The sequence below is a fragment of the Malassezia japonica genome, chromosome 1 (genome assembly GCF_029542785.1).
Source record: "Malassezia japonica chromosome 1, complete sequence".
NCBI classification, from domain to species: domain Eukaryota; kingdom Fungi; phylum Basidiomycota; class Malasseziomycetes; order Malasseziales; family Malasseziaceae; genus Malassezia; species Malassezia japonica.
In genome coordinates this window covers 1,013,509-1,039,738 of record NC_083370.1, presented here as the reverse complement: position 1 = coordinate 1,039,738, position 26,230 = coordinate 1,013,509, and the positions used below count along the sequence as shown (strand labels likewise).

The following is a 26,230-nucleotide window of genomic DNA, read 5'->3' as shown; positions in this document are numbered from 1 at the left end:
CGTGGACCCTCTCTCTGGACACCGACGCGATGGCCGCGCCCCCCCCGCCGGGCGCCGCGGCGCCTGGGGATCGGCTCCAGCCGCCGCCGCAACACCGGTCCACAGCATCGTCCCATATTCCGATACCTGCCTCGGTGCTCACGCCGCCGCCCGCACCGCCCCGGCCGGTTCGCACGCAATCCGACTCGGGCGCACGCCCGGACGAGGCGCCCCCACTTCCCCCCAAGACGAGCGTCGGACACACCCGCGACTTGTCGCTGAACGATCCATTCATCACGACGCCGTCGCCGCCGGCTGCCATGCCGCGCAGCGCCCCGCACGCACCCGCTGATGGGACTTGGGCACGGCCCACGGACTCGGTAGTGCCAACCCCACCGACGCTCGCGCCACCCGCGCGCCCGCTGGATATGAACGCACTCTCCGCGTCGCTGCCGGGCGAACGCGCTGGGGTGGCGCGCCTCGAGCCGCAGTACGCTTCCGTCGGCAATACACCGACCGAATGGACGGAGCCGATGCGCGTCGAGTGGTCGCGTGGCTCGAGCGGCGAGCAGAGCAATGATACGTGGTACGCGGAACGCACACCTGAGTCGCGCGACGTTCCCGAGGCCCCGGCGCCGATCGAGCCCCTTCCCGAGCCGGTCGTCACCGAGCCGCCCCCACGCCATCCTGCCGCGTACGCCCACGAGCCGTCGGAGCGGCGCAGGCCCATGATCGAGATCCCGTCCGTGCAGCCTGTGCGCCAGCCGGCGGTTTCGACGCCGGCTACAGAGCGGCCGCGCACCGACGCACAGAACGACACGCCACGCACGGCCAAGGCGCCAGTCGAGCGGCCGCGGCTCACACCGCATGACATGCCGCCACCGGCGTATGACTATGCCCGCATGGGCGTCGCGACGACGAACGCCGAGGCTCCGCGTGCAATGCCGACGCCTGTGCGCGAAGTGCCGAAGCAGCTCCTATCGCCCGGCGCGGAAGGGCCGCACTCGATTCCCATGCCTCCTCGCGAGGTATTTGGGCAGAGCATGCCGACTCCCGCTCGTGAAGTCCCGCAGCGGGTGCTCTCGCCGACGTCCGAGGCACCCCGCTCGATTCCCATGCCGCCTCGCGAGGTATTTGGGCAGAGCATGCCGACTCCTGCTCGTGAAGTCCCGCAGCGGGTACTCTCGCCGACTTCCGAGGCACCCCGCTCGATTCCCATGCCGCCTCGCGAAGCATTGGGGCAGAGCATGCCGACTCCCGCTCGTGAAGTCCCGCAGCGGGTACTCTCGCCGACGTCCGAGGCACCCCGCTCGATTCCCATGCCTCCTCGCGAGGTGTTTGGGCAGAACATGCTGACGCCCGCTCGCGAGGTGCCCCACGGCCTCCCCACGCCCACTCGCGACATGCCGCAGCACGCATTGTCGCCCGCAGCCGACGCGCCGCGCGAGACGGTGCGCCCATCGCCCGACGTGCCCCATGCGGCGCTGCCTGATGCGGCGCCGGTGCAGCCCACGCCGGTGTCCGCGGCTCCCTCTCCTGTATCCTCGACTGGGCTGTACGCCGACCAGGTGAATGCGCAGTCGTCACGTACGATCGACACGACCGATACCCCCACTCAGTACATGAGCAGCGACGATGACGACGAAGCGGACGGCGAGGCGGCGCTCGCTACTGCGCCCGACGCGTCCGACGAAGCCAAGAGCACTTCGGATGAAATGCTGGACATTTCGCACATGAACCGGCTGCCGCCCAGCCTGGACCCCCCGCGTAGCGTGCCGTTCAAATCGCAGATCGGCCCTTCGGACCTGTTCCGCGGGACGCTCGTCGCTGCGGTGCACGACAAGGTGCGTGTCGCAGTGCTTGGCGAGGGCCCGAGCGGTTTTGCCGACAAACTCCTGCCTCAGGCGGCCGAGCACTATATCGCACTCGGCAGCCCTGCGAGCCTCTCGCCCAATTCGCGCGAGCTGCGTATCACCGCGCTCTCGTTTTGTCCGCCCATCGGCATTGCGCCTGCGCCTGACGAGCCGCTCGAGCCCATGTCCGAGGGGCGGTTCGTGTGGTACGGCACGCAGAACGGCAACCTCGGCGAGCTCGATATCCTCACCGGCCAGCTGACGGCCTTGCGCACGACCACACACAAGGACCGCATCCTCCTTGTGCGACGTGTCGGCGCCGCGATGCTGGTCCTGGACGAGAGTGGCAAGATCTCGGCATGGGTGCCGCGGCACGGCAAGGTGCTTAGCCTCGCGCACACCAATCCCCACAGCCAGCGCATCACACTGCCGAAGCACGCATACACCACCGTGCTCGGCGACCAGCTGTGGGTGTGCTCCGTGGCACTGGTTCCCCGAGCGAATCCGATGCAGCCTGCACAAAAGGTCCAGCAAGTCCGCATGTACAATCCCCTGGCGGACGACCGCCCGTTTAATGCGCTGTCGAGGCCCATGACCCTGCCCCTCACCAAAGAGAACGGCATGGGCGGTGTGACGAGTGCGGCCTATGTGCCGCAGTGCCCTAACCAGGTCTTTTTGGGGCACGAGTCGGGGCACATTTCCGTCTGGTCGACCAAGGACTTTGCGTGCACCGACGTGCACCGCGTCGGCGACCAGCCGCTGGTCGCGATGACCGGTCTGTATTCGATGCTGTGGACTGCGACGCGTTCTGGCCAGATTACGCTGTACAAGGTCGACTCGCCGCTCTGGCGCGCGGCCAAGTCGTGGCAAGCGCACCGCGAGGCGGTTACGGCGCTGCTCTTTGACCCCTACGGCCTGGATCCGCTCCGTGGTGAGCTGTTTGTGTGCAGTATCGGCAACGACCACTTTGCCTATTTCTGGGACGGCTTCCTTTCTGACGACTGGCTCGACCAGGAGCTCGGCAAGTGCGCGCCGAGCTTTTCGTCCTCGCGCTCGGTGCGCGTGCTGGAGATGACGTACAATATTGGCGCCGCCGCGCCTTCCGACTTGTTTGGCGTCGTGGATAATATGGAGCTTTTTCAGCGTGTGCTGCGCAACTCGTGCTCGTTCAGCGCGCCAAGCGAGCCTGTGAACGAGTACTGCGACGAGTACAACTCGCCGGACGTGATTGTCATTGGCTTTCAGGAGCTGATCGATCTCGAAGACAAGCGCCTAACGGCCAAGCGCCTGCTCCTCGGCAACAAGCGCCGCGAAGGAAAAGAGTTTGACACGAACATCTCGAGCCAGCACAAGGCGTGGCACGACCAACTGATCAACTTTGTGCGCCTCGCGCTGCCGCCCGAAGCGCCCTACGCGGTACTCCTCTCCGAGAGTATGGTCGGTCTCTTTTCGATGGTGTTTGTCAAGGCGAGCATCATGTCGCGCACGCGCAATGCTACGACCTACAAAGTCAAGACGGGCCTCGGTGGCCACTATGGCAACAAAGGCGCCATCGTCACGCGGTTTGTCATCGACGACACGTCGCTGTGCTTTATCAACTGCCACCTGGCTGCCGGCCAGCGCAACGTGCGCCAGCGCAATTCGGACGTGACGGACATTATGCAGTCGATCTCTCCTACGTCCACGCAAAAGACGCGCGACGTGGCGTACGTCGGTGGCGGTGACGGCACCATGATCCTCGATCACGAGATCTGCTTCATTGCCGGCGACCTCAACTACCGCGTGGATATGCGCCGCGAGGTCGTGCTCAACATTATCCTACAGCAGCGCTACGACGAGCTGACGGCCGCCGACCAGCTGCTCACGGAGCTGCGGCACAATGTGGCCTTCCGCCTGCGCGGCTTCCAGGAAGCACCGATCCACTTTCCCCCTACCTACAAGCTCAACCGCCTGACGAACGACTGGGACTCGTCTGAAAAAGCCCGCATCCCTGCGTACTGCGACCGGATCCTCTGGCGTGGATTCAACTCGGACACGGTGCAGTGCACCTCGTACAAGCGCTGGGACGCGACGCTGTCCGACCACCGCCCCGTCTCGGCGACGTTCCGCGTGCGTGTCAAGTCGATCGACCCTGTGCGCCGCGCACAGGTTCTCGAGCAAAAGACGGCCGAGTTGGCGCAGTACAAGCACAGTGTCCTGACCGAGATCCTCCGGTTCTACCACGGCCTCTAGGCGTGGTCCCCTTTTTGTTACGTCATAGTACAGGAGGCCCCGGCGGCACTTTCTGGCGCGATGCGACGCACGAGAAGCTGTTCTCGATTGTAGATAAACTATTTAGAGGTTGGGCTTGCTGTCGATCGAGTCGCTCTTCTTGGGGGCCGAGATGTACGAGCCCTTGGCGTCGCGCTTGTCGCAGCGCGCGATGCCGTCCTCGTCACGGTAGACACCGAGCTCAATGAGCTTGGCGAACACCTTGCTGAAGTCCTCGAAGAAGAGCTTCTGGTCAGCAGCGTACTTCTCAACCCAAGGACGGAACTTGTCGTCCTGAGTGAGGGCGTAGTCGGTGGGGAGCATCATCAGAGGCTCGTCGTCCTCGTCCATACCCGGAGCGCGGGCCGAGTACTGGAAGGGGCCGTCCCACTTACGGGGCTCCCACTTGAGCTGGAGAAGCAGCTTGTAGTAGGTGTTGGCAAAGCGAGTGGGGTTCACCACCCAGGGGCCGTCGAAGCCCGAGCGGTCCGCGTGGCAACGGCCGAGGTTGTGGGCACCCGAGAGAGCGACAATCTCCTGGTCGTTGAAGCCCATGCGGTAGAAGATGTGGCGCAGGTGGTCCTGGGCCTGCGAGCCGTCGGGGAGACGGCCGCGAGGGGGAAGGTACTTGGTACCCGAGAAGTCGGTGCGGCCGGGCTTCCAGGGAATGTCGGGGCCACCCATGGCCTTGACGGCGGTCACACCGGCCAGGGTCCAGAGGTCAGCGTAGGTGATCCAGTCGTGCTTCTTCTTGATGGGCTCAAGGAAAGCACGGGCGTGCTGGAGACCGGCGTTGGCCGGGTCGCCACCCTCCTCCTCGTAACGCATACCGGCACCGTTCGAGCCACCGGTGTCGTCCTCCTTGCTGTAGGTACCGCTGGCGTGCCAGGCGAGACGGACTACGACGGGGCCGATCGAGCCATCGTCGTAGTTCTTGTTCTTAAGGATAGCAGCAACGTCGTTGCGGACGGCATCAAAGTCTCCAGGCTTCGACATGATCGAGGTAGTGCGGAGGGAACCGAGCCGGTTGCCGCCACCGGCTCAGTGGGCCTATCGCTGGCCGTGCATTACGTTCCGGTTTCGATCGGCCGAGACGTCAAACACGTGACGAAGCCCGTGCGTGGGACCGCGGGCGGACCGGCGGAGAGGGCGCATGTTCTCGCGATCTACGACTTCCCTTCGTCGCTTGGCACAGACAGCTTCTCAGCTTCGTTCGCCAGCCTCTTTGTATAGCACCGCGATGACTTCTGTTCAGGACATTCATCCCCGCGTTATTGGCGCGCCCAACACGCTCGACTACCGCGTGTACCTCGAGTCGAAGTCGACTGGCCAGCCCCTGTCGCCCTTCCACGATGTGCCGCTGTACGCCGATGAGGCCAACGGCATCCTGAACTTTATTGTTGAGATCCCCCGCTGGACGAACGCCAAGGTGGAGATCAGCAAGGAGGAGCCTCTGAACCCCTTCCTGCAGGACACCAAGAAGGGCAAGCTGCGCTTTGTGCGTAACTCCTTCCCCCACAAGGGTTACATCTGGAACTACGGTGCCTTCCCCCAGACCTGGGAGGACCCTAGCTTCACTCACCCCGACACCAAGGCCGCCGGTGACAACGACCCTCTGGACGTTGTTGAGATCGGTGAGCAGGTCGGTTACACGGGCCAGATCAAGCAGGTCAAGGTTCTCGGTGTGATGGCCCTGCTTGACGAGGGCGAGACCGACTGGAAGGTCATTGTCATTGACGTCAACGACCCTCTGGCCTCCAAGCTCAACGACATTGAGGACGTGGAGCGCCACCTTCCCGGTCTGATCCGTGCGACGAACGAGTGGTTCCGCATCTACAAGATCCCCGACGGCAAGCCCGAGAACCAGTTCGCCTTCTCGGGCGAGGCCAAGAACCGCGCCTACGCCCAGGAGGTGATCCACGAGTGCCACGAGGCGTGGCGCCGCCTGATCACTGGCCAGGCCAACGCGGGTGACGTCAAGATCGAGAACTCGACCGTGCACGGCAGCAAGAGCCTTGTCTCGCCCAGCGACGCGGTCATCACCTCGATCCCCGCCGCCAACCCGCAGCCCCCTGCCCCGATCGACCCGAGCATCGACAAGTGGTTCTTCATCTCGTCGTCGAACTAAGTATTTTTTTAGAATAGGTAGTTTGCATTGTGCTACACTCTACAAGCGAGCGCCCTGTTTCCCAACAAGAATGGCTGTGGTATTACGAGCGGTACAGCGCACGCTTCGCCACCTTGGTAATGATCTCTGGGTTGGGGAACGAAAGCGCCTCGAGGTTCGTCGCGTACGGCGTCGGGATATCCGCGCCCGTCACGCGCTCGACCGGCGCGTCGAGGTAGTCAAACGCATCCGACTCCATGATCTGGGCGCAGATCTCGCTGCCCAGGCCAAACGCCGGGAAGCCGCCCTCAACGGTGACCAGGCGGTTGGTCTTCTTCACGCTCTTGATCACCGTCTCGATGTCGAGCGGGCGGATGGTGCGCAGGTTGATCACCTCTGCCGAGATGCCCTCCTCCTCGAGCTGCTTGGCGGCGTTCAGGCCGTGCTGCACGCCGATGCTGTGCGCCACAATCGACACGTCCTTGCCCTCGCGCTCGACCTTGGCCTTGCCGATGGGCAGCACAAAGTCGTCCGAGAGCACCTCTTGCGAGACAGGGAACGACTCGCCGTAGAGAATCTCATTCTCGAGGAACACCACGGGGTTCGGGTCGCGGATGGCGGCCTTGAGGAGACCGCGGCAGTCCTCGGCGTTGAACGGGGAGATGACCTTGATACCAGGCAGTTGGCCGTACCACGACGTGTAGTCCTGCGAGTGCTGCGCAGCGACACCGGCCGCCGCACCGTTCGGGCCACGGAACACGATCGAGCCCGTGATGCCGCCGGCCGACATGTAGTGCGACTTTCCTGCGGAGTTGACGATCTGGTCAATGGCCTGCATCGCAAAGTTGAACGTCATGAATTCGCAGATCGGGCGCAGGCCCGCAAAGGAAGCACCGACCGCGAGACCGGTGAAGCCCGCCTCGGTAATCGGCGTGTCAATCACACGGTCCTCGCCAAACTTGTCGAGGAGACCCTTGGTCACCTTGTATGCACCGTTGTAGCGAGCAACCTCCTCTCCAAGCAAGAACACGCGCTGGTCACGCTGCATCTCCTCCTCCATCGCCGAGTTGAGCGCATCGCGCACCGTCATCTCTTGGCCCTCGCTCTCGGTAGCGAGCGAGCGGCGGAGCAACGGCTGCACCGCACGAACCGGCGCGGGGCGCACGCATGTACGCAGCACGCCGCTGCGCACCGCACATGCGCGACGAGAGGCACTACCAAGCATTTCCGAAACGACCATCGTCGCAGACAAAAGCCAGGGGCCCGGGCCCACCCACTTTCCGTCTAAGGATCGGGCGCCCAACAAAGCCGAAATCGGGGACCTACCAGGCCCCCCCGAAATCTTCGGCAACACGCATTCCGCTCTCCACGCGGCGGACCGAGATGAGTAGGTGGTGTAGCTGACGGCAGTGGAAGAACTTTCGTCGGGGTCGTCCGACTATGCGGCGAGCACATGGATTGCGTGGTTCCTCTCCACAAAAGGCAACGAATACTTTTGCGAGTTGGACGAGGACTACATTCTGGACCGCTTCAACCTGACGGGTCTCAATACCGAGGTGCAGCACTACATGCATGCGCTGGACCTGATTACCGATGCGCTGGGTAAGTGCATAAGCTAACGCAGATGAGCAACTGGACGACGACCAGCGCGAGCAGATCGAGACGCAGGCGCGCATCCTGTACGGCCTGATCCATGCGCGCTACATTATCACGACGCGGGGCCTCGCCAAGATGCTGGAAAAGTACAAGCACGCCGACTTTGGGCGCTGTCCCCGCGTGCTGTGCTACCAGCAGCCGCTCCTCCCGGTGGGCCTGTCCGATCTACCCTTTCGCAGCCCGGTGAAGCTGTACTGCCCCCGGTGCGAAGATTTATACAGCCCCAAGAGCTCGCGGCACGGCTCGATCGACGGCGCGTTTTTCGGCACCTCGTTCCCTCATATGCTCTTCATGGTATACCCCCACATGGTGCCGGTCAAGACGGCGACGGGCGGCCCCCATCCGACCGCGAAGCAGTCCTATGGCGGAATTTCCGCCGACGTGCTGCACCAGCGTGCGCTCGCGCTCGAGCAAAACAACTCGCTCACCCACTCACAGATGGACGAGGTGAGCAGCGAGACCGCGTCGAACCCGCCGAGCGAGGCGCGCGTCGGCCACGCGTCCAACGCCGACTCGGGCACCTCGTCGCCGCTGCCGAACAAGCCCGCAGTGCCCGACGTGGAACGCGTCGTGCCGCGCATCTTTGGTTTCCCGGTGCACGAAACGAGCCGTCTGATGGCCTGGCAGGAGAAGAAGCAGCAGCAGCAGGTGGGGCGCATCGCGCGGTTCCGGCAAAAAACCGAAGGGGGCAAGACGAGTCTCTAGCACCGTAATTCATCTCTATCTCGTAGCTAGGCGCTTATCGTCGGCACAGGCAGGCCCAGCTGGCGCGTTTTGGCAGCCTCCTCCTCGCGCTGCTTGTTAATTTCGAGCAGCACGTCGCGGTAGCGCAGATTCGACGAGATCTCGCCGGCGCTCTGAAAGATGAGCTTGCTCCAGCTCTGCTCAAAGCGCCCGGCCTCGCGCACAATCGCCATGACCTCGGCGCGGATATCCTCGTCCATCGTCTCGAGCAGCACTGCCGCATCGTCGCCGACCGAGCCGCGCTCGAGCAGCGCCGCGAGCGCCTGCTTGTCGGAACGCAGCGTCGACATATTCCGGAGCGCCGCCACGGCGCGCGCAATCAGCGCGCCTTGCAGCGTCGCACGCGGCACGATCCATTCGGGATCGTTGGCGTCGCCATCGGGGAACTCGTCCTGCACGCCGGCGAGCGCGTTATAAATGGCGCGGGGGGCGTTCACGTCCTCGTCCGCGGTTTTCGTCACTTGGTACGCAGTCTTGCGCTTGGTCTCGCGCCGCCGGTACACCTTGCTAAAGGCGGCGAGCGCAAGGAACAGCGTCGCAATGTACGCGATCGGCACAAAGACGGACAGCGCCATGGCGACAAGGGTCCGGAATGGAGGTGCGTATTCGTCCTGCCCGCGTGGCGCCCAACATGCCCGCGGGCCTCTTAGGCCCACATGCCAGACATCACTCGGCGGCGGCCCTCGGGGCGCCTCCCCACCGCCCTTGGTCCTGCGCTGCGCGACTTGGTCTCCGGCACGGATTTGACGCCGGAACCATGAAAGGACTCAAGAAAGCAATGGTACGTATTAATGCTCACCCAGAATCTGTCCCGGTCAAGACACAACGACGCCCCGAGCAATGGCAACGGCCAGGGCCGCTCGCAGCAAGGAAGCAGCGGAGGCCCGGCACCCCCCACCAAAGACCACAACCCACGCTCGTTTCTTGGTGGCTCGTCGTCGCGTCCGGCGAGTGCACCGAATGCGTCGTCGTCCGACGCTGCCTCGTCGCGCAACGTGCCGCCGACGCCGCCTGCCGGCCGCGGCCCCGCCCCGACTCCGGCCGCTCGTCCGGCGAGTGCACCGGCATCTGGCGCCTGGAGCGCGGCGGGTGGCAGCACGCCGAGCGTGCCCAAGACGCCCGCGAGCGACCCCGAGACGCTCGCAGTGCCGGGTGCAAAAGGCGCTCCTCCCAAGACGCCTTCCTTCCACCTGAATGCGGGCACGCCCAGTGCGCCTGCGAGCGGCACGGCGCCGTCCGTGGCACTGGCCCGTACACGCCAGCCCGTGCCACAGACTGTGGCGCCGAAAGATACGATCCCTGTGACCAAGACGCCGCCGCGAAAGCAGCGCAGCAGCCGTATCCAGCCGTCGGAGAATGTGACGCTCGAGCCGCTGCCCTCCTTCCACGAGGTGCCGCCGGCGGAGCGCACGGATCTGTTTGTGCGTAAGCTGCGGCAGTGCAGTGTCGTCTTTGACTTTAACGATGCGAGTCAGGAGCTGCGCGGCAAGCATATCAAAGCGCAAGCGCTGCAAGAGATGTTTGAGTACCTCACGACACAGCGCGGCGCGATTACCGAGCCGATCTACCCCGAGATGGTCAACATGTTTGCGGCAAACCTGTTCCGCACGATTCCTCCTCAGACCAATGCCGCAGGCGAAGCATTCGACCCCGAAGAGGACGAGCCGGTGCTGGAGCTCGCGTGGCCGCATTTGCAGGTGGTCTACGAGCTGTTCCTCCGCTTTATCGAGAGCTCCGAGTTGAATACCAACATTGCGAAAAAGTACATTGACCAGTCCTTTGTCATCCAGCTGCTCGAGCTGTTTGACAGCGAAGACCCGCGCGAGCGCGACTTTCTCAAGACGATGCTGCACCGGATCTATGGCAAGTTTCTGAACCTGCGCGCGTTTATCCGCCGCTCGATCAACAATGTCTTTTTCCAGTTTATCTACGAGACGGAACGGCACAATGGTATCGCCGAACTGCTCGAGATTCTGGGATCGATCATCAACGGCTTTGCGCTGCCGCTCAAGGAGGAGCACAAGGTCTTTCTCACGCGCGTCCTCTTGCCGCTACACAAGGCCAAGAGTCTGGCGATGTACCACCCCCAACTCGCGTACTGTGTCGTGCAGTTTATTGAAAAGGACAGCCTGCTCACCGAAGAGGTCGTCCTGGGCCTCTTGCGCTTCTGGCCCAAGACCAACTCGCAGAAAGAGGTCATGTTCCTGAACGAGGTCGAAGAGGTGCTCGACGTAATCGAGCCGCAGGACTTTGTCAAGATCCAGGTGCCTCTGTTCCAGCAGCTCGCCCGCTGCATCCAAAGCCAGCACTTCCAGGTGGCCGAGCGCGCGCTGTACTTTTGGAACAATGAGTACATTGTCAACCTGATGGGCGACAATATTCATGTGATCCTGCCGATCGTCTTTGACAGTCTCTTTGACAACTCCAAAGCGCACTGGAACCAGACGATCCATACCCTCGTGTACAACGCTTTGAAGCTTTTTATGGAAATCAACCCGGCCTTTTTCGACTTGGTCTCTTCCGAAAACCAGCACCAACGCGCCTCTATGGAACAGAAGCAGCAGGCCCGGGAGCGCGCTTGGCAGAAGCTCCGCACCTCGGCCGTGCGCAACTCGCAGAAACTCAGCATGCCGGTGCCCAAGTCGCTCGGCAGCGTCGACCCAGCGCCGCCTGCGACAACGCGTGCGGAGCCAAGCACGACGCGCCACGAGAGCACGTACGAGTCGCTGCCATTCACAAGCACCTTGTCGGGCCTCGCACCGCCCGCACTGAGCTTGGCCAGCTCCGCCTCGATCCTCCACGGACTGGGGCCCAGCGCAGAGCTCGGGCCGTCGGCCGGCCGCGCGCCGTCGCCGCCGAACGCGACCGAACACATGCTCGACGAACGCGAACTGTCGCCAAACAGCACAGCAGGCACCTCGTTCACCGGCGAGTTTGAAGACGCCGAGACCGGTGTCGATTTACACGACTCGGCCATCTCGGCGTACCTCGACGAACCCAGTACGCCGCCGCGATCGACACCGTCGCTCGTGGGCCGTACGAACGAGATGTCCCTTGTATAATCTAGCCGCATAGCCTGCTGTACAGCATCTACATTGCGCGGACCGAGCTGCTGGGCGTAAAGGGGAAGCGCCCTGGAGGTGCAGACGGCACTTGGTGCTGCGACGCCCACGCGGGGTGCGCGACTGAGAATGAGAGCATGCTCTGCTCCATTTCTGTGTGAGTGAGGCGACCTACTATTATCGCGCGCATCCACGTCAAACGCCGCGTACCGGCAAACGTAGCCGAGGCCAGGGACGTGCACGGTGCCGTGACGGAAAAAGTCGACGTACTTTTCCGCCAGGCGCTCCTGGCACCGCCAGAGGACGAGCGGCGTGATGAGCACAGAGAGAAGCTCGTTCAGAAAGACGTGCACTTTCAGTGCGTACAGCGCGCAAAATTCGCGCAGGACACGCGTCGAGTACATCTGTCCTTGGCGCCACGCGGGGGGGCAGTAGTGGGTATAGTGGATCACCGCGTCGAGCGCCGCTTGGGGATCGCGCACCGCATGCTCATCAGGGATCATACCCCGGAACGCTGCGAGCGCCGTGCCGCACACGCCGAGGAAAAAGAGCACATTTCGCCCAGGCACAATGTCAAAATGCACCATCACGTCGGGCTCGATCACCGCACCGAGCAAAAAGACCGCCACAAACGAGCCCGAGATGAACGCGCCAAAGCGCGCCACGCGCACGTATCGTGCGCGGGGAAATTGGTCGAGGTAGGTACGCGCGCTTGCGTAGCTCTGGTGCAGCCGCTGCTGGAAGAGGTGGGGGAGCTCGTTGTATTCACGGAACCGCCAGCGGGCGAGGAGGGTATATTGCCGCGATCCGAGCGAGGCGGGGTTGCGGTGGTACTCTTCAAAGTACCGAAAAAAGGAGTACACGAGAAGGTACACGACCAGGAACGGGGCCAGCACCGCATTCACCAGGGCCATGAACAAAAAGCGGCGGCGCACACTGCATTAGCACAAGACCGTACCTCGCGATGCTCTCTGCACGGTGCTGCGCCTCGAGTAGGTGCGGCTGAAACTGCCCCGAGGCATTAAACGCAAAGCCCAGCAGGCAAAACCGCAGATTCCACTCCAACGCGCGCGACAGCCGCGGAAACAGCGCGCCGAGTGCGCTGTGGACGAACGCGCTGTGTGTCGGGAGTGGTACCTCGGCGCACAGGATGCCGTGGTCCTCGAGCGCAATCAAAAAGTTTTCCTGGCGCATGATACGGTGCGCAACGCTGAGCGCGTCGAACGACACGCCTTCGTGATGCGCTGCGCAAGGATGCGCCTCGGCCAGCCGCTGCAGCCGTGTCACGACCTCTTCCCACGGAATCGACACGAGATCGTCCTCAGGAATGTCAAAGAGGTGCGTGTAGATGTCGCGCAGCGCAGCGAGGCGCTTGAGGCTCGAGCCAAAAATGACCGCCTGCCACGCACAGACCATGCCCACGACCGCCACCGAGGCAATCGACAGTGTCGACACGCGCGCAAAGCACTGGCCTACGAGCGCCTCGTGGAGTGTCCCCCCCATGCGAATCGCCGAGTAGTCGATGCAGCCACCAAGGAAGGCGGCAAAGACCACGACAAACGCACAGGTAAGCACGCTCAGTACGCGCCCGAGCACGATGCTTGTATACCCCTGCCCCGTATAATACTCGTAGATCTCTTTCAGAAAGCCGTCCATGTCCACGACATTCACCCAGTGCCACAGCGCGCGCTCGTGCGCGCTGGGAGGTGCGTGCGCCGCGCGTGGCGCACGCGCGTGGCCGAGCAGCGCCGCGCGGTCGCCCTCCTCCTCGTCGACCGGCGGGAGTGCGGATTCGTCAAATATGCTCTTGCTATGTCCGACACGCTCGAGGATGAGCGACGTCGGCGGCCCGCAGTCTTGCGCCTCGTCGGCGCCGCCCCCCCGCGTCCATACCTCCATCCTGATAAGGTGTGGGGAAGGTGGAGGGGGGCTGTCGTGGAGGTGTGTACTTCGTTGCCGGCGCGGCGCGGCGCTATGGTACATTACGCGGGCACATTCGCGCGTTCGATCGAGCGCACGAGGTCGTTCAGGTGCGACTGTGCCTCGGCCACCTGCTTTTCAAGGAACTGCGTCAGGGTATGCAGCGTACCTTTTGCTTTTTCAGCAGCATGTCGGTCTCTTCCGAGGCCGAGCCCTGTTTCCGCTGGATATCCGACGTGAGGTCATCGTAGCTTTCTTGCATGAACCTGGATTAGTGCATAGACCTACATCTTGCCCACGGCCTCGTACATGCGCGTTTCGGGCCCCAGTCCCTTGAGCTGCTCGAGCGTCAGCTCCTGGAGCTTGATCTCGCGCTGTCGCGCATTCACCTGTGCGCGCACAATGCTCAGCTGGCGCTGCGACTGCACCAGGCGCGTCTGTACTGTATTGAGCAGCTACATCAGATCAGGCACCTACCACCGGCAGCGACTCTTCCGACATGGCGGCGTGCGACAAAATCGCACACATAATTCCCCGACTACGCGTCGTCCGCCAGCATGGCGAACCGTACAGGAACGCGGGTGGTGTTTGGTAGGTGGCTCTGCTGAGACAGTCGGAAACATCCCCTATGATATTTCGGAAGAGCAGCTGGTCAATGTGTTTTCCGAGGTGGGCCGCGTCGTCGCCTTCCGCCTCGTGAGCGACAAGGAGCAGGGCAAGTTTAAGGGGTACGGATTCTGCGAATACGAAGACGCAGAAACCGCGGCGTCGGCGGTGCGCAACCTGAACGACGTCGAGGTCGGCGGCCGCCCCCTGCGCCTCGACTTTGCAGAGATGGACCCGATGGTGAGCGGCGGCGAGACGCGCTCGAAACCCGCGGCGCTGGCGCCGTTTCCGGCGGGCGCGCCGCTGCCGCCCGGCGTGTCGTCGACGGATGCCATTACGCATGCCATCGCCTCGCTGCCGCCGCACCAGCTCATGGATATCCTCACGCAGATGAAAGGACTCGCTGCCACCGCGCCCGACCAGGCTCGGGCGCTGCTCCTCGGCAACCCCCAGCTGGCTTATGCTGTATTCCACGCAATGCTCATGATGAATGTTGTGGACCCAGTCGTGGTGCAGCGCGTGCTGGGCGAGTCTGGCGCTGCACATGCCCCCCCCGCGCCGCCGATGCCGATCAAGACCGAGACGCGGAGCACGCCGACGCCCACACCGGCGCCTGCGCCTGCGCCGGTCCAGGCGACGCCGACGCCCGCGCCGGGCCCCCAGCTCGACGACCAGCAGCGGCAGCTCCTCAACCAGGTGCTGCAGCTGACGCCGGACCAGATCAACGCGCTGCCGCCTGACCAGCGCGCGAGCATTCTGCAGCTCAAGGCGCAGTTTGGGCAGTAGCCATGTACATACTGCTATAGACTCGGGCGTTGTTGGCTCTGTGGCTCGGCCGGCGGCAGCATGTCGAGAGCGAGTGGGCGCAACGACGCGTGGTCGTGTTGCACGCGCTGCAGCACACGCTGCGCCTCGGCACGCACCACGTCGTACACCTCGTCCGGCGTGCCGGCGGCGTTGACGCGCGTCCAGACGCCGCCGCCGGCCTGCACGAGGTGCTCGACGTCGGCAAAGGTCTGGCGCACCACGCGCTGGAACGCCAGCTTCTCGTAGCGCTCCTCGCCGTACGCACTCCGCGCCGCGGCCGTCGCCTCGTCCAGGTCAAGGAAGAGGGTCAGGTCCGGCATCGGGATGCCGACGTCCGGCGCGAGGCACCAGCCGAGGTCGAGGCCTTTGGCGCGCGAGTAGGCAATGCCGGAGAACGCATAGCGGTCGCATACCACCGACTGGCCGGAAGAGAGCGTCTGTACAATGCTCTGCATCACTTCCCAGCGGTTCGCGGAGAACAACAGGTGGATCGCCTCGTCGGGCGTGTCGCGCGCATTCGTCAGGTACGCGTTGATCATCTGCCCGATTTCGGTCGTGCGATCCGGGAACTTGACGAGGCGCGCGTGCAGCAGGTCGACGAGGCGCGCAACCTGCGTCGACTTGCCCGCACGATCGAGGCCTTCAACGACGATCAGCGCGCCCCGCGAGCCGCGCGTCCCTGCGGTCCACGAGGGAGGCGCGGCCGGCGCGTGCTGCTGCGCCGCGAGGCACGTCGCGCGCCACTTTAGCACGCGTTCGACCATATTCGCACGGTACGCACCGGAATAGTTGTGGTCGCACCCCTCGATCATCTGGAGCTGGACCGTGCCCGGGCGGCGTGTCGGCTGAGCAGTGAGCGCATTCATGTAACCGGCCGAATCGACCACCGGCACGACCTTGTCGTCGGTCCCGTGCACGATCAGCACCTGCACCGACGTCGGGAGGCGCGCGGCGTGCTGCGGCGTGGGGTATTCGCAGCCGGCGATAAAGTCTTCGCGCGTCATTTGGACAGCGCGCATGCCGTTGCGCGTCGGAATCTGGCGCTCAAAGTGCCCTTTTTGCTGGAACGAAGGTTCGAACTCGTCGGCGCGTTCTGTGTGAGCGGAGCGACCTACCATAGACGCGCTGGGTGAGTAGGGCAACGTACCGACATCCAAAAGCGGCCCGAGAACATGGCCATCAGCGCCGGCGGGCGATGGAGGCCCGGCTTGGTGCAGAACTTGGACGCGTACGCATAGGTAATCGCGACGCTCTTGGAGTGCGCCACAATTAGCTCGATCACGTAGCCAAAGCGCGTGACAAGGTACTCGACGACGTGCGCGACTTCCGCCGCATAGGTCTGTGTGAGGGAGGCGACGTACATCGTACTGGCCATTCGTCCACTCGCCCGGCGACTCGCCCTCGCCGCGGTGGTCGAAGCGATACGAGTCGATCGGCAGCGCGTGCGCGAGCGGCTTGAAAAAGACGGCGTTCTTGTGGGATCCCATGCCGTGGAGCAGCAGCGCGAGCGGGCGCCCGGCCGTATGGCTGCGCTCGAGTATCGCGCCGCTTTCGGCTGCATCTCTCTGGATCAAGAGACCGGAATAGTGGGAATCGGGCTCGGACGCGAGACCCGCGTCCAGGAACGGCACGTCGACACGGTGCTCGGCCATGGCGCGACGCGTCGAGCCACGTGGGCTTTTCCTCTCGCCATGGGCAGGAAAGCGGAGGTGCAGCGCGTGGCGCTCGAGCGCCTGATGGGCCCCGAGGGTAGGTCGCACGGCTGACGCAGTGATGGGCACCGCGGACAAGGATATGCACTTTACGGATCCCAAGGTGTGCCGCAACTTTTTGTGCGGCGTGTGCCCCCACGACCTGTTTAGCAACACGGTACGTCGTGCTCCTGACCCAGAAAATGGATCTCGGCCCGTGCCCGCAGTCGCACCTGCCGCGGTACAAGGAGCTGTACGATGCGGCGGTCGCCAGAGGCGAGAGTTTCCCCCAGATCACGGCGGAGCACCAGCGGAATATCCACCTGTTCATCACAGACATTGACCGAAAGATTGCCGCAAACCGCCGGCGACTCGACCAGACGCCCGAGGAGATGGAGCGCTCCAACGCGATCATGCGTGATATCAACGAGGTCGAAGAGGCGATCACCGCGGCCACCGCCGAGATGGAGAAGCTCGGTGAGCAGGGGCAGGTCGAAGAGTCGCTCAAGGAGCTCGCCAAGGTCGATGCACTCAAGGCCGAGCGCGGCGAGAAGGAAAAGGAGCTCCAGGTGCTCCAGGAAAACAGCGGTGCAAGTGGGCACCAAAAGCTACGTGTGTGCGACGTGTGCGGCGCCTACCTCTCGATCCTCGACTCGGACCGCCGCCTGGCCGACCACTTTAGCGGGAAAATGCACCTGGGATACATGCGCCTGCGCGACCTGCTCACCGAGTTTGAGCAGCAGAAGAACAGCGCACCGCAGCAGCGCCCGGACGCGGCGCGCCGCCGTAGTCGCTCGCCTGTATAGCCTACATACGATCTACTCGCTGGTGGAGGCGACCCGGTGGAGGGTCGTGGAGGCGAGCATGGCGTCTGGGGCGTGGAAGTCGTACGCGGACACGGTGCGCGCACGCACACAAAGTTTCTTTAGCAAGGCCGATGCGCCGAAAGAGGCGCATGTGCCGTCAACGGCGCGGGTGCCGGCCGACGCGACGCTCGTCGCGCCGATCAGCGAGAGCGACGATCCCCACCCCCCGTTTCCCGTCATCCCCGAGGCCAAGCTCCAGCGGCTCTTTCCCTCGGCGGGGCACGACGGCTCGAGCCAGTACTCGTGCGTACGCTCGGCGCTGCGCGAGATGGAGCGTACGTCTTTGTACTCACACAGTCGCCTACCGCATGGACCCGTGCCTGGTCGGTGAAAAGAGCGGCACGGTGCGCGGTTACTGGGCGCTCGCCGAGCTCGTGCGCCGTGTTGCCGTCGAGCCCGACACGGCGCCGCCCAAGATCGAGCAGGGCGACATTCCGCTGGCCCTCTCTGCGACGCAGCAGCGCGCACCGTCGGCTACGCAGCGTGCGCGGCGCCCGTACGAGCCCCACGACGTCTACGCAGCGGTCGAGCGCAAAGATATCGACACGATCATGGCGATCCGCGACAAGGACTTTGCGCTGCTGCTCGGCGGCGACGAGGCGCGCACGCCGCTCGAGTACGCCATCTCGCTCGGGCCGGAGTACGACCGAGTGAGTCTGTTCCTGGCCGGCGCGCTCTCGCGCTTTGTGAACCAGCTCCCGGACCAGGTCGCGGACGCGGGCGAGGCGACGCTGAGCACGCTGCGCAAGGTACGCGCGAACCTCAAGCTCGCGATCGACCACAGCCTCGACCGCGAGCAGACAGCACTCTTGGCATCCTATATCCAGATCCTCGTGATGGCCGAAGGCGTGCGCTGGATCGCGCAGTCGACCAAGGCCGTCGCGCACGAGCTGCGTGCGGCGGCGAGCAGCGACGCGTACGCGCCGCGGCCCACGCACGTCGCGCGCGATATCGTGAGCCAGTTCCTCACCGCGAATTTGCGCATGCGCCGCAAGCGCGACCAGTACGTCGTCGCGGCGATCGAGGACTACATTGCCAACGCCGCCTCGGACCTCGTGCTCCTCGCACTGTGGGAGCGCGTGCGGGGCAGCGACGCGCCGCTGCCGGATTATGCGTTTGCGCGCGACGACCGCATCGCGACAGCCTACTGCGAGGCGATCGCCGGGGCGCGGCACGGCGGCGCTCGGCAGCCCCAGCGCGTGTGGACGCTCGCGCAGCGCGCCGCCGACGCGCTCGACGAGGGCCTCCGGCGGCGCACGGCGCATGAGCGCCTCGAGATTCTCGCACGCATCGTAGATTCGTCTATTTCCTAGCAGCAGAAACCGGGTCGTTGCTCAGAAGCGCCGCCCAGCGGTTGCCCTTCTTGGACTGACCCGCCGAGGCCTGGCGCTTGTGGCGCTTGGACCCACCGGCGGAGGACAGCGAAGGGGTGGACGTCGAGGGCTGGCCGTAGCCTTCGCGCACGCTCGGCGCCGAGAGCACCGGGGGCTCCATCGAGGGGTCCGCGCGGCGGCCGGGGCGGCCAGACGCGGGCTCAGTGTAGGCCGAGGTCGGCAGGCCACGCTTGTGCAGCGGCGCCATCGACGCGGACTCGGCAACGCGCGGCGGGCGCTTCGCGTAGCCGTCGTACGACGACTGTGCCAGCGAGTCGTACGTCTGGCCGGGCTGCATCGCCTGCGCCTGCGGCGGGCGCGGTTGGGTGGGACGCTGGGCACGCACGTCCGCCGCCGGTTGGGTGGGGCGCTGGGCACGCACGTCCGCCGCCGGTTGGGTGGGGCGCTGGGCACGCACGTCCGCCGCCGGTTGGGTGGGGCGCTGGGCACGCGCCTCCGCCGCCGGCTGCGTCGGGCGCTGCGTACGAGCCTCCGACGCGGGGTACGCCTGCTCGTAGCCTTCGTAGCCCTGGGCGTAGGGCTGCTGTGGGTACTGCTGGGCGTACTGCTGGTCGTAGCCGGGGTAGGCGCCTTGCTGCTCATAGTTCGCGTACTGGGGATCGTACTGCTCGTAGCCGGCGTACTGCTGCTCGTAGCCGGGGTACTGTTCGTAGCCCGGGTACTGTTGTTCGTAGCCCTCGTACTGCTGCTCGTAGCCTTGCTGGTACGGCTGCTGAGCGTACGGCTGCTCGTACGCCTCGGCGGGCTGCTCGTACGGCTGCGCCGGCTGCTCGTAGCCGGCGTACTGCTCGTACGGCTGCTGCTCATACGGCTGCTGCTCATACGGCTGTTGCTCATACGGCTGTTGCTCATACGGCTGCTGCTCGTACGGCTGCTGCTCGTACGGCTGCTGCTCGTACGGCTGCTGCTCATACGGCTGCTGCTCGTACGGCTGGGCGGTACGCTCCTCGTCCACCTCGTACAGGGGACGGGCGCCACCAAACTGGTCGTACGGCACGCTCTCGCGCTTTGCGGCAGGCTTCGTCGCCTCGTACACAAACGGCGGCGCCTTGGACTCGTACGCCGCAGGCTCGGGCGCTTTGGGCTCGTGCGCTTCGGCAGGGAGGTCGGGGAGCGCGGTGTGCGTAATGTGCACGTCGCGCTCGTGCTGATCCATGACGGGCTCGCTGGGCATCTGCGGCGTCGTCTTGATCTTGTGGGCCTCCTCGAGCTCGTCAAGGTTGAAGAGGTGGGTGTCGATCGGCTCCGAGTCCGACGAAAGGAACTGGTCAAAGAGCACAAAGTTGCTCCCGGTCGAGTTCATGCGCGACAGACGGCGGCCCGCCATCGAGTCGCGCTTCGCATCCACATCCTTGGGGGGAACGGGGGGGAGCGCAGAGTCCTTGGCAAACGTAGGCACGTACTGGCGGCGCGCCTTGAGGAAGGAGTCAAGGTCGCGCTGCTGCTCCGTGCTCGCGCCACGCACCTGGCTGCGCAGCCAGTCGTCCGAGTCCCACTGCACACCCTTGCCGGCAAAGCGCTCGCTGGGGCGCAGCGGCTCCTCGACGGGGCGCGTCGGCGCAACCGCGGGGGGGGCCGCAGTCGGAATGTTGCTGGGGATCTGCGACAGGGGCACACCGAGCGACGAGGCACGCACGACCGCACGCGAGTAGTCCAGCTCGTCCATCGCACTGAGGAAGTGCGAAATCGACTCGGGGTCGTACGCCGCCGAGCCACGCAGCACCGACGGCGTCGAGACAGGGGGGGCGACAGACACCGCAACAGGCACGGGAGGAACCGAGTCGTGCGCGTCGGCGTATTGCGCTGGCTGGCTGACGACACTCTCGTCGACCTCGGGCACACCGGCCTGCTCCTCGCTCTCGGGCACCGTCTGCAGGTACCGCGGGAAGCCCTCCTGCACCGGCTGGGGGTCGTACGGCGCCGACACCGGCGCGGCGACCGGGACAGCGACCGGCGCGGCGACCGGGACAGCGACCGGCGCGGCATCGAGCGACGTCGCGTACTGCGGCGCAGACGCGTGCTGGCGCGCAAGCACCGTATTCACGTCGTGCTCGTCGGCCTGCGCATGCTCTTCCTTCTCAAGCTCGTGCGTGGCGAGCTGGGGAGCAAGCAGCGCCTCGACATTGCCGTGGCTGTGATCGTGGGCGTGCTCCGCGGGCGGCTCCGTGTCGAGCTGAGGCGCAAGCAGCGCCTTGAGGTTGCCGTGGCTGTGATCGTGGTCGTGTTCCGCAGGCGGCTCCGTGTCGAGCTGGGGCGCAAGCAGCGCCTCGACATTGCCGTGGCTGTGATCGTGGGCGTGCTCCGCAGGCGGCTCCGTGTCAAGCTGAGGCGCAAGCAGCGCCTCAACCTTGCTGTCGTGCTCCTCCTGCTCAGCAGAGGGCTGCACGTCGTCGAGCTGCTTCGCATACGTCGGGCGCACAATATCGTGCTGCGTCGCATAGGTAGGCTGCACCTGGTCGAGCTGGCGCGCGTAGCCTGTCTGCACATTATCGAGCTGGCGCGCGTAGCCAGACTGCGGCGCAGTCGACAGCTCCGTCTCGAGCGAAATGTAGCGAGGGAGCGACGTCTGCGCGGGCGCACGCACGGGCTCCATGTACTGCTGCACAGGCACCGCGCTGTACGACGCCGGCGCAGGCACGTTCACCGCAACCGGGACCGGCGCAGGCTCGGGCACCGCCTCGGGCTCCTCGGGCACAGGGGTCGGCTCGACGCCGGTCGGGGCGTGCGACGTCGGCGGGTCGACCATCACGGCCTGGGGAACGGGCGCGGGCGCAGAGGTCTCTGGGAGCTCCATCACGGGCTCCTCGGCAGCCTGCTCCGACTCGCGCATCGCAAGCGGTGTCATCGAGACGTTCGCAGGGGCGAGCGTGTTCGGCACCTCGGGCTCCTCGAGCTCGGGGGCCGGCGCACTCGGAGCTGGCGCCGCAGGGACAGGCGGCAGCGCGCTCGGCGTTGTCGACTTGGGCGCCGATGCCGACGTGCGCTTGGGGGTCTTGGGCACACCCGGCACAAGCGGCTTCTTCGGCGACGACAGCTCCTTCATCGACGGCGCGGTCGGCACAGGCGGCATCTGCGGCAGCTCGGCGTCGCTGCCGGGCAGATGCCTGCCGCTGCGGTCTGCGGCGTCGCGCATCGAGACGCCCGAGAGCGACTGCAGCGCAGAGAGGCGGTTGGGGTCCTTCTGCGGCACCTGCGGCTTGGCGCCCGTCTCGGGCTCCGCCTCGGGCTCAGGGCCGGACGAGACCGAGCTGCGCTTCGAGTGGCGCGACAGGAACGGCACGTTGGCAAAGAGGCCCGAGTTGCGGTTGTCGAAGCTAAAGCGCTTGCTCTTGCGGCGCGGCTTTTTGTCGTCCTCGGGCGAGCGCGCAGGCACGGGCTCGGGCGCAGCGACGGGCGCCGTCGCGAGGTGCGACGGGACCTCTGCCTTGGGCGTCGTGCTTGGCTTGGGCGCAGAGCTCGGCGTGGCACCCGTCTGGGGCACCGACGAGCTCGGCGTGGCGCTCGTCTGGGGCACCGACGAGCTCGGCGTGACAGTCTCGGGCTTGCGCGGCTCGACCAGCAGGTCCTCGGGGCGCGCCTCGGAGGGCGCCGAGGGAGCCACAGGCTCGGGCACTGGAACCGGCGCAGGCGCAGGCGCCGACGTGGACGCAGGCACCGCCGTAGCGGCAGGAGCCTCGGTCTTGGAGATCTCGGCGGGCGCATCGACCGACTTGGTCGGCACGTCGCTGCGCTTCACGTCGTGGCCCGGCAGGAAGGGGGGAAGGAGCGTCGTGGAACCCGTCGAAGTAGGCGCCGTCGAGGTCGCCTGGGCAGCAGGCGTCGTCGAGGCATACGGCAGCGTAGGCGCCGTCGTCGAGGCGTACGGCAGCGTAGGTGCCGATGTAGGTTCCTTGTCCGTGTCGCGCTGCTCGGCACGGGGGCCGAGCGTAGCGTTCTTCAGGTAGGCCATGCCGGCAGCAACACCCGCAGCAGCGCCGGCAGCGGCGCCGCCGATCGTCGACGTGACCGTGTCGGACTTGTCGGCGGACTCGGCAGAAGTCTCGGTAGTGGGCTCGATAGCGGCCTTGGTGGGCTCCGCAGTCTCGGTAGGCTCCACGGTCTGGGTGGGCTCCACAGGGGTCGCCTTGGCAGGCTCCACCGTCTTGGTGGGCTCCGCAAGGGCCTCCTTGACGGGCTCGTCGGTCTTGAGAGGCTCAGCCTCCTTAACCGGCACAGCGGCCTTGAGAGGCTCAGCCTCCTTCACAGGCTCGGTCTCCTTCACAGGCTCGATCTCCTTCACAGGCTCGGTCTCCACAGGTTCGGTAGCCTTCAGGGGCGCAGCCGCCTGGATAGGCTCAGCGGCCTTGACAGGCTCCGAGTCCTGCACCGGTTCCTCCTTGGCAGGCACCGCAGCCGCAAGCGCCTCCTTGGGCTTAGCCGTCTCCTCGATAGGCGCGGCCACCAGAGGCTCCTTCGACTCGGCCTCCTTGGCGAGCGCCGCAGGCACGGCGGTCTCCGCCGGCACGTCGACGGCGTCCTTCGCCAGGGGCTCGGTCGTGAGCTCCTCCGGCTTGGTCGGCAGCGCCTCGGTCGAGACGACCTCTGCCGGAGCGGGCTCCTCGAGCTCCGTCTTCTCGGCGATCGTCTTCTCTGGGACAACGGGCGCCTTGCTGGGCACCTGCGGCACGGTCTCCTTCGTCTCCGGCAGAAGCGTCTCGGGTGCATCCGGCAGTGGCGACTTGTCCGTCACGACATCCGTCACCGAAGTCGGGTCGTTGGGGATCTCGGGCGCGGCCAGCGGCACGGCCGGCACCTTGGCCGGGACCGCGGGCGCCTTGCCCTTGTCGAGCGTGTCCTTGGCAGGCACCTCGGGGAGCTGCGCAGTGGCAGGCACGCTCGGGACCGTGGCGTTGTCCTGGAGCGCCGACGGCATCTCGGGCGCCTTGCCCTTGTCGGCAGCCGTCAGGCGCGGCGCCTCCTCGCTCTTTTCAGGGAGCGAAGGCACAGTTTCCTTGCTGGCCATCTTGCCCAGCGTAAAGTCCTTCTTGGTCGGCGTCATGGTCGAGCTCGAGAAGCCGGCCAGCGGGCGCGTAATAGGGAAGGTCGACGTGGGCTCGCCCGTCTTCTCACTAATCATCGACGGGCGCTTGCTGTCGGTAGCGTCCGACTGCGAGTACAGCGAGTCGGACTCCTCGCTCGGCGCGGCGGCCGTGGCAGGCGCAGCCTTGGCGCCCTTCACCTCCGCCTCATCGTCCTCGAGCGGCGCGTGTTGGCCGCTCGCCTGTCGGCTGCCGGGGTACAGCATCGACATGCCGGCCGTGGCAAGAGCACCGAGCGACATGCCACCAAAGAGACCAGCCTTGGAGGAGTCGGCGTGCTCCGTGTCCGCCGATTCGTCGCCGACCTGTGTCTGCGTAGCACGCGACGTGTCACCCGTCTTGTCCGCCACGTCCTCGTCGAACGGCGGCGCAGGCGCGACGCGCGTGTTCTTGGGGTCGAAACCGTGCGCGACCGACGCGCTGGGCGTCTCGAGATACTCGTGCGCGTCGTGCATCGGCAGCGTGAACGCAGCAGACTCGACCGTGCCCACATAGCTCGAGGCAAGCGAGCGCGCGTCGTCATCGTCGTCGTCGTCTTCCTCTTCCTCCTCGTCCTCGTCCTCTTCATGGTCCTCGGCGGTGACGGCCGTGTAGCGCGAGTAAGCGGGCGACGGCGGCACGGCCTTGACAGGCGTAACCTCTTTAACCGGCTCCGTCTCCTTAGCCGCCGAGGTCTCCGCCACGGGGCGCTCAATCACCGTTGCGGCCGAGCGGTCGGCCTCGTTGCTGACGCGCGGCTTGGCCTGCAGGAAGCTGGGAAGGATCGTGGTCGTCTCCGGCTTGGCGGAGTCGGTCGAGACGTCGGCCTTGGGCGTCTCGGTCTTGGGCGCGTCGACAGGGGCGGCGCGCGTCGTCGTCAGGTACGAAAGAGGGGCGGACGAAGTCGTCAAAGGCGCCGACGACGTCGGGACGGCCGGCGACGACGCGCTGCGCAGCGGCGCAGAGGTCGTAGTAGTCGTAGTCGTAGTCGTAGTCGTGGGGCTCATCGGGCCCTTGTAGAGCATGGCGCCCGCAATGGACGGCGCGGCGCCCGTGGCGGTAGGCGAGGTCGACACCGACGACGTGGTCGCAGCCGGCAGCTGCGTCGTGGTCGAGGTGTCCTCCTTGGCGTCCTTAGTGGCATCCTTCGCTGGCGCGCCCCCCTGTGTGAGCGCGGCAATGCTCGGCGCGGCCCCGGTCTTGTCCTTGTTCGCGTCGAGGTCCGACGGGCTCGGCATAAGGAGCGTCTGCTTTTCCTTTTCGTCCTGCGTCGCGGTCGCGTTCGCGTTGCCCTTCTCGCGCATAAAGGCCGGCAGGAACGGCACCGGGGGAATTACGCCGCTGCTCGCGGCACGCGTCTTGGTGCTGGTCGGTGTCACGTTCTGCGATGTAGAGCCCTTCTTGGAGTTCGGGGTGTTGAGCAAGTCGACGGTGCTCGACGACGCGTTGCCCGCGATATTCTGCCCCGACTTGTTGCGGCGGAACGGCGCAAATCCGCCGCCCTGCTTGCTGTTGAGCGACATGCCGCTCGGCATGCGGAGGCGGCGGCGGAAGTCGAGCGAGTGCGACCGCGAGTGCCCCGACGCGGTCTCCTTCTCGGCAGTGAGTGCCTCCTTCTCGGCGGACTCGGCGCCGGAGGCGGTCGGCGCCTTGCCCGCCAGCGTCTTGGGCGCATCCTGTGCCTGTTTCGACGCGTCCTGCGCCTTGCCCGTCAGTCCCGCAGGCGCGTCCTTGGCCTTGCCCGTGAGCCCCGCAGGCGCGTCCTTGGCCTTGCCAGTCAGCGCATCCGTCGCCTCAGTGCCCTTGCCCTTGAGCCCCGAGGTGGCGGTGGTGGCTGCCCCACTGGGTTGGGTCGCAGCCGTCGAGGCCTTGCCCTTGGCCTCGGTCACTTTCTTTTGCACCTCCTGGCCCTCTGCCTTGGCGGCAGAGGCGGCGCCCTTGGCGCCCTTTCTGTTCTTACCCCGCTTCAGGTCAGAGAAAAGGGCCATGGTAGTGTCCCAACCTGAGTCTCTGCGAGTTGTAGCACGAAAGAAAAGGCCCTACGCGCGAAAGAATAATAGCTCGCGGTACGCGACTCGGGGCTTTCCCGCACGCTTCGCCCGGCCTGTGGCATGCAGCGCGCGGCGTTTCCACGTGGCTCTTCCGCGTGGCTAGGCGGCCCCCGAGAAAATGACGCGTGTCCTGCAGCCTGCATACCGGCGTACACCACGTGTTCGGCACGTGTTCGCAAACCCAGCG

The 26,230-nt window shown here is 65.5% G+C and overlaps 14 protein-coding genes across 14 annotated transcripts; 7 read left to right on the top strand and 7 right to left on the bottom strand.

The window, feature by feature from the left end:
- Positions 1-29: 29 nt before the first annotated feature.
- MJAP1_000590 (uncharacterized protein) lies at positions 30-4,064 on the top strand (the record flags this gene model as incomplete). The annotated part of the gene is made up of 1 exon (XM_060264557.1): positions 30-4,064. One exon carries the CDS (start codon positions 30-32, stop codon positions 4,062-4,064), a length of 4,035 nt encoding a protein of 1,344 aa, XP_060120540.1.
- Positions 4,065-4,166: 102 nt separating this feature from the next.
- CCP2 (cytochrome-c peroxidase) lies at positions 4,167-5,078 on the bottom strand (the record flags this gene model as incomplete). The annotated part of the gene is made up of 1 exon (XM_060264556.1): positions 4,167-5,078. The coding sequence occupies one exon, from the start codon at positions 5,076-5,078 to the stop codon at positions 4,167-4,169; it is 912 nt and encodes a 303-aa protein (XP_060120539.1).
- Positions 5,079-5,322: 244 nt separating this feature from the next.
- Positions 5,323-6,210, top strand: IPP1 (inorganic diphosphatase; the record flags this gene model as incomplete). Its single annotated transcript, XM_060264555.1, has 1 exon — positions 5,323-6,210. One exon carries the CDS (start codon positions 5,323-5,325, stop codon positions 6,208-6,210), a length of 888 nt encoding a protein of 295 aa, XP_060120538.1.
- Positions 6,211-6,292: 82 nt separating this feature from the next.
- PDB1 (pyruvate dehydrogenase (acetyl-transferring)) lies at positions 6,293-7,429 on the bottom strand (the record flags this gene model as incomplete). Its single annotated transcript, XM_060264554.1, has 1 exon — positions 6,293-7,429. The coding sequence occupies one exon, from the start codon at positions 7,427-7,429 to the stop codon at positions 6,293-6,295; it is 1,137 nt and encodes a 378-aa protein (XP_060120537.1).
- Positions 7,430-7,572: 143 nt separating this feature from the next.
- On the top strand, positions 7,573-8,550 carry CKB2 (casein kinase 2 regulatory subunit; the record flags this gene model as incomplete). The annotated part of the gene is made up of 3 exons (XM_060264553.1): positions 7,573-7,576; positions 7,600-7,791; positions 7,814-8,550. The coding sequence occupies 3 exons, from the start codon at positions 7,573-7,575 to the stop codon at positions 8,548-8,550; spliced, it is 933 nt and encodes a 310-aa protein (XP_060120536.1).
- A 26-nt stretch (positions 8,551-8,576) lies between these two features.
- sec66 (Translocation protein S66) lies at positions 8,577-9,164 on the bottom strand (the record flags this gene model as incomplete). Its single annotated transcript, XM_060264552.1, has 1 exon — positions 8,577-9,164. The coding sequence occupies one exon, from the start codon at positions 9,162-9,164 to the stop codon at positions 8,577-8,579; it is 588 nt and encodes a 195-aa protein (XP_060120535.1).
- A 182-nt stretch (positions 9,165-9,346) lies between these two features.
- Positions 9,347-11,651, top strand: RTS1 (serine/threonine-protein phosphatase 2A 56 kDa regulatory subunit delta isoform; the record flags this gene model as incomplete). The annotated part of the gene is made up of 2 exons (XM_060264551.1): positions 9,347-9,370; positions 9,393-11,651. The coding sequence occupies 2 exons, from the start codon at positions 9,347-9,349 to the stop codon at positions 11,649-11,651; spliced, it is 2,283 nt and encodes a 760-aa protein (XP_060120534.1).
- A 28-nt stretch (positions 11,652-11,679) lies between these two features.
- ATG9 (autophagy protein atg9) lies at positions 11,680-13,550 on the bottom strand (the record flags this gene model as incomplete). The annotated part of the gene is made up of 3 exons (XM_060264550.1): positions 11,680-11,804; positions 11,827-12,587; positions 12,610-13,550. The coding sequence occupies 3 exons, from the start codon at positions 13,548-13,550 to the stop codon at positions 11,680-11,682; spliced, it is 1,827 nt and encodes a 608-aa protein (XP_060120533.1).
- Positions 13,551-13,633: 83 nt separating this feature from the next.
- MJAP1_000582 (uncharacterized protein) lies at positions 13,634-14,072 on the bottom strand (the record flags this gene model as incomplete). The annotated part of the gene is made up of 4 exons (XM_060264549.1): positions 13,634-13,717; positions 13,741-13,837; positions 13,860-14,026; positions 14,049-14,072. 4 exons carry the CDS (start codon positions 14,070-14,072, stop codon positions 13,634-13,636), a joined length of 372 nt encoding a protein of 123 aa, XP_060120532.1.
- Positions 14,073-14,128: 56 nt separating this feature from the next.
- Positions 14,129-14,963, top strand: MJAP1_000581 (uncharacterized protein; the record flags this gene model as incomplete). The annotated part of the gene is made up of 2 exons (XM_060264548.1): positions 14,129-14,162; positions 14,185-14,963. 2 exons carry the CDS (start codon positions 14,129-14,131, stop codon positions 14,961-14,963), a joined length of 813 nt encoding a protein of 270 aa, XP_060120531.1.
- A 14-nt stretch (positions 14,964-14,977) lies between these two features.
- CDC8 (dTMP kinase) lies at positions 14,978-16,636 on the bottom strand (the record flags this gene model as incomplete). Its single annotated transcript, XM_060264547.1, has 4 exons — positions 14,978-16,077; positions 16,100-16,109; positions 16,132-16,323; positions 16,346-16,636. 4 exons carry the CDS (start codon positions 16,634-16,636, stop codon positions 14,978-14,980), a joined length of 1,593 nt encoding a protein of 530 aa, XP_060120530.1.
- Positions 16,637-16,675: 39 nt separating this feature from the next.
- LUC7 (splicing factor) lies at positions 16,676-17,481 on the top strand (the record flags this gene model as incomplete). The annotated part of the gene is made up of 3 exons (XM_060264546.1): positions 16,676-16,733; positions 16,756-16,853; positions 16,876-17,481. 3 exons carry the CDS (start codon positions 16,676-16,678, stop codon positions 17,479-17,481), a joined length of 762 nt encoding a protein of 253 aa, XP_060120529.1.
- A 58-nt stretch (positions 17,482-17,539) lies between these two features.
- On the top strand, positions 17,540-18,854 carry MJAP1_000578 (uncharacterized protein; the record flags this gene model as incomplete). Its single annotated transcript, XM_060264545.1, has 2 exons — positions 17,540-17,816; positions 17,839-18,854. The coding sequence occupies 2 exons, from the start codon at positions 17,540-17,542 to the stop codon at positions 18,852-18,854; spliced, it is 1,293 nt and encodes a 430-aa protein (XP_060120528.1).
- Positions 18,855-18,875: 21 nt separating this feature from the next.
- On the bottom strand, positions 18,876-25,980 carry MJAP1_000577 (uncharacterized protein; the record flags this gene model as incomplete). The annotated part of the gene is made up of 2 exons (XM_060264544.1): positions 18,876-18,900; positions 18,947-25,980. The coding sequence occupies 2 exons, from the start codon at positions 25,978-25,980 to the stop codon at positions 18,876-18,878; spliced, it is 7,059 nt and encodes a 2,352-aa protein (XP_060120527.1).
- Positions 25,981-26,230: the final 250 nt, after the last annotated feature.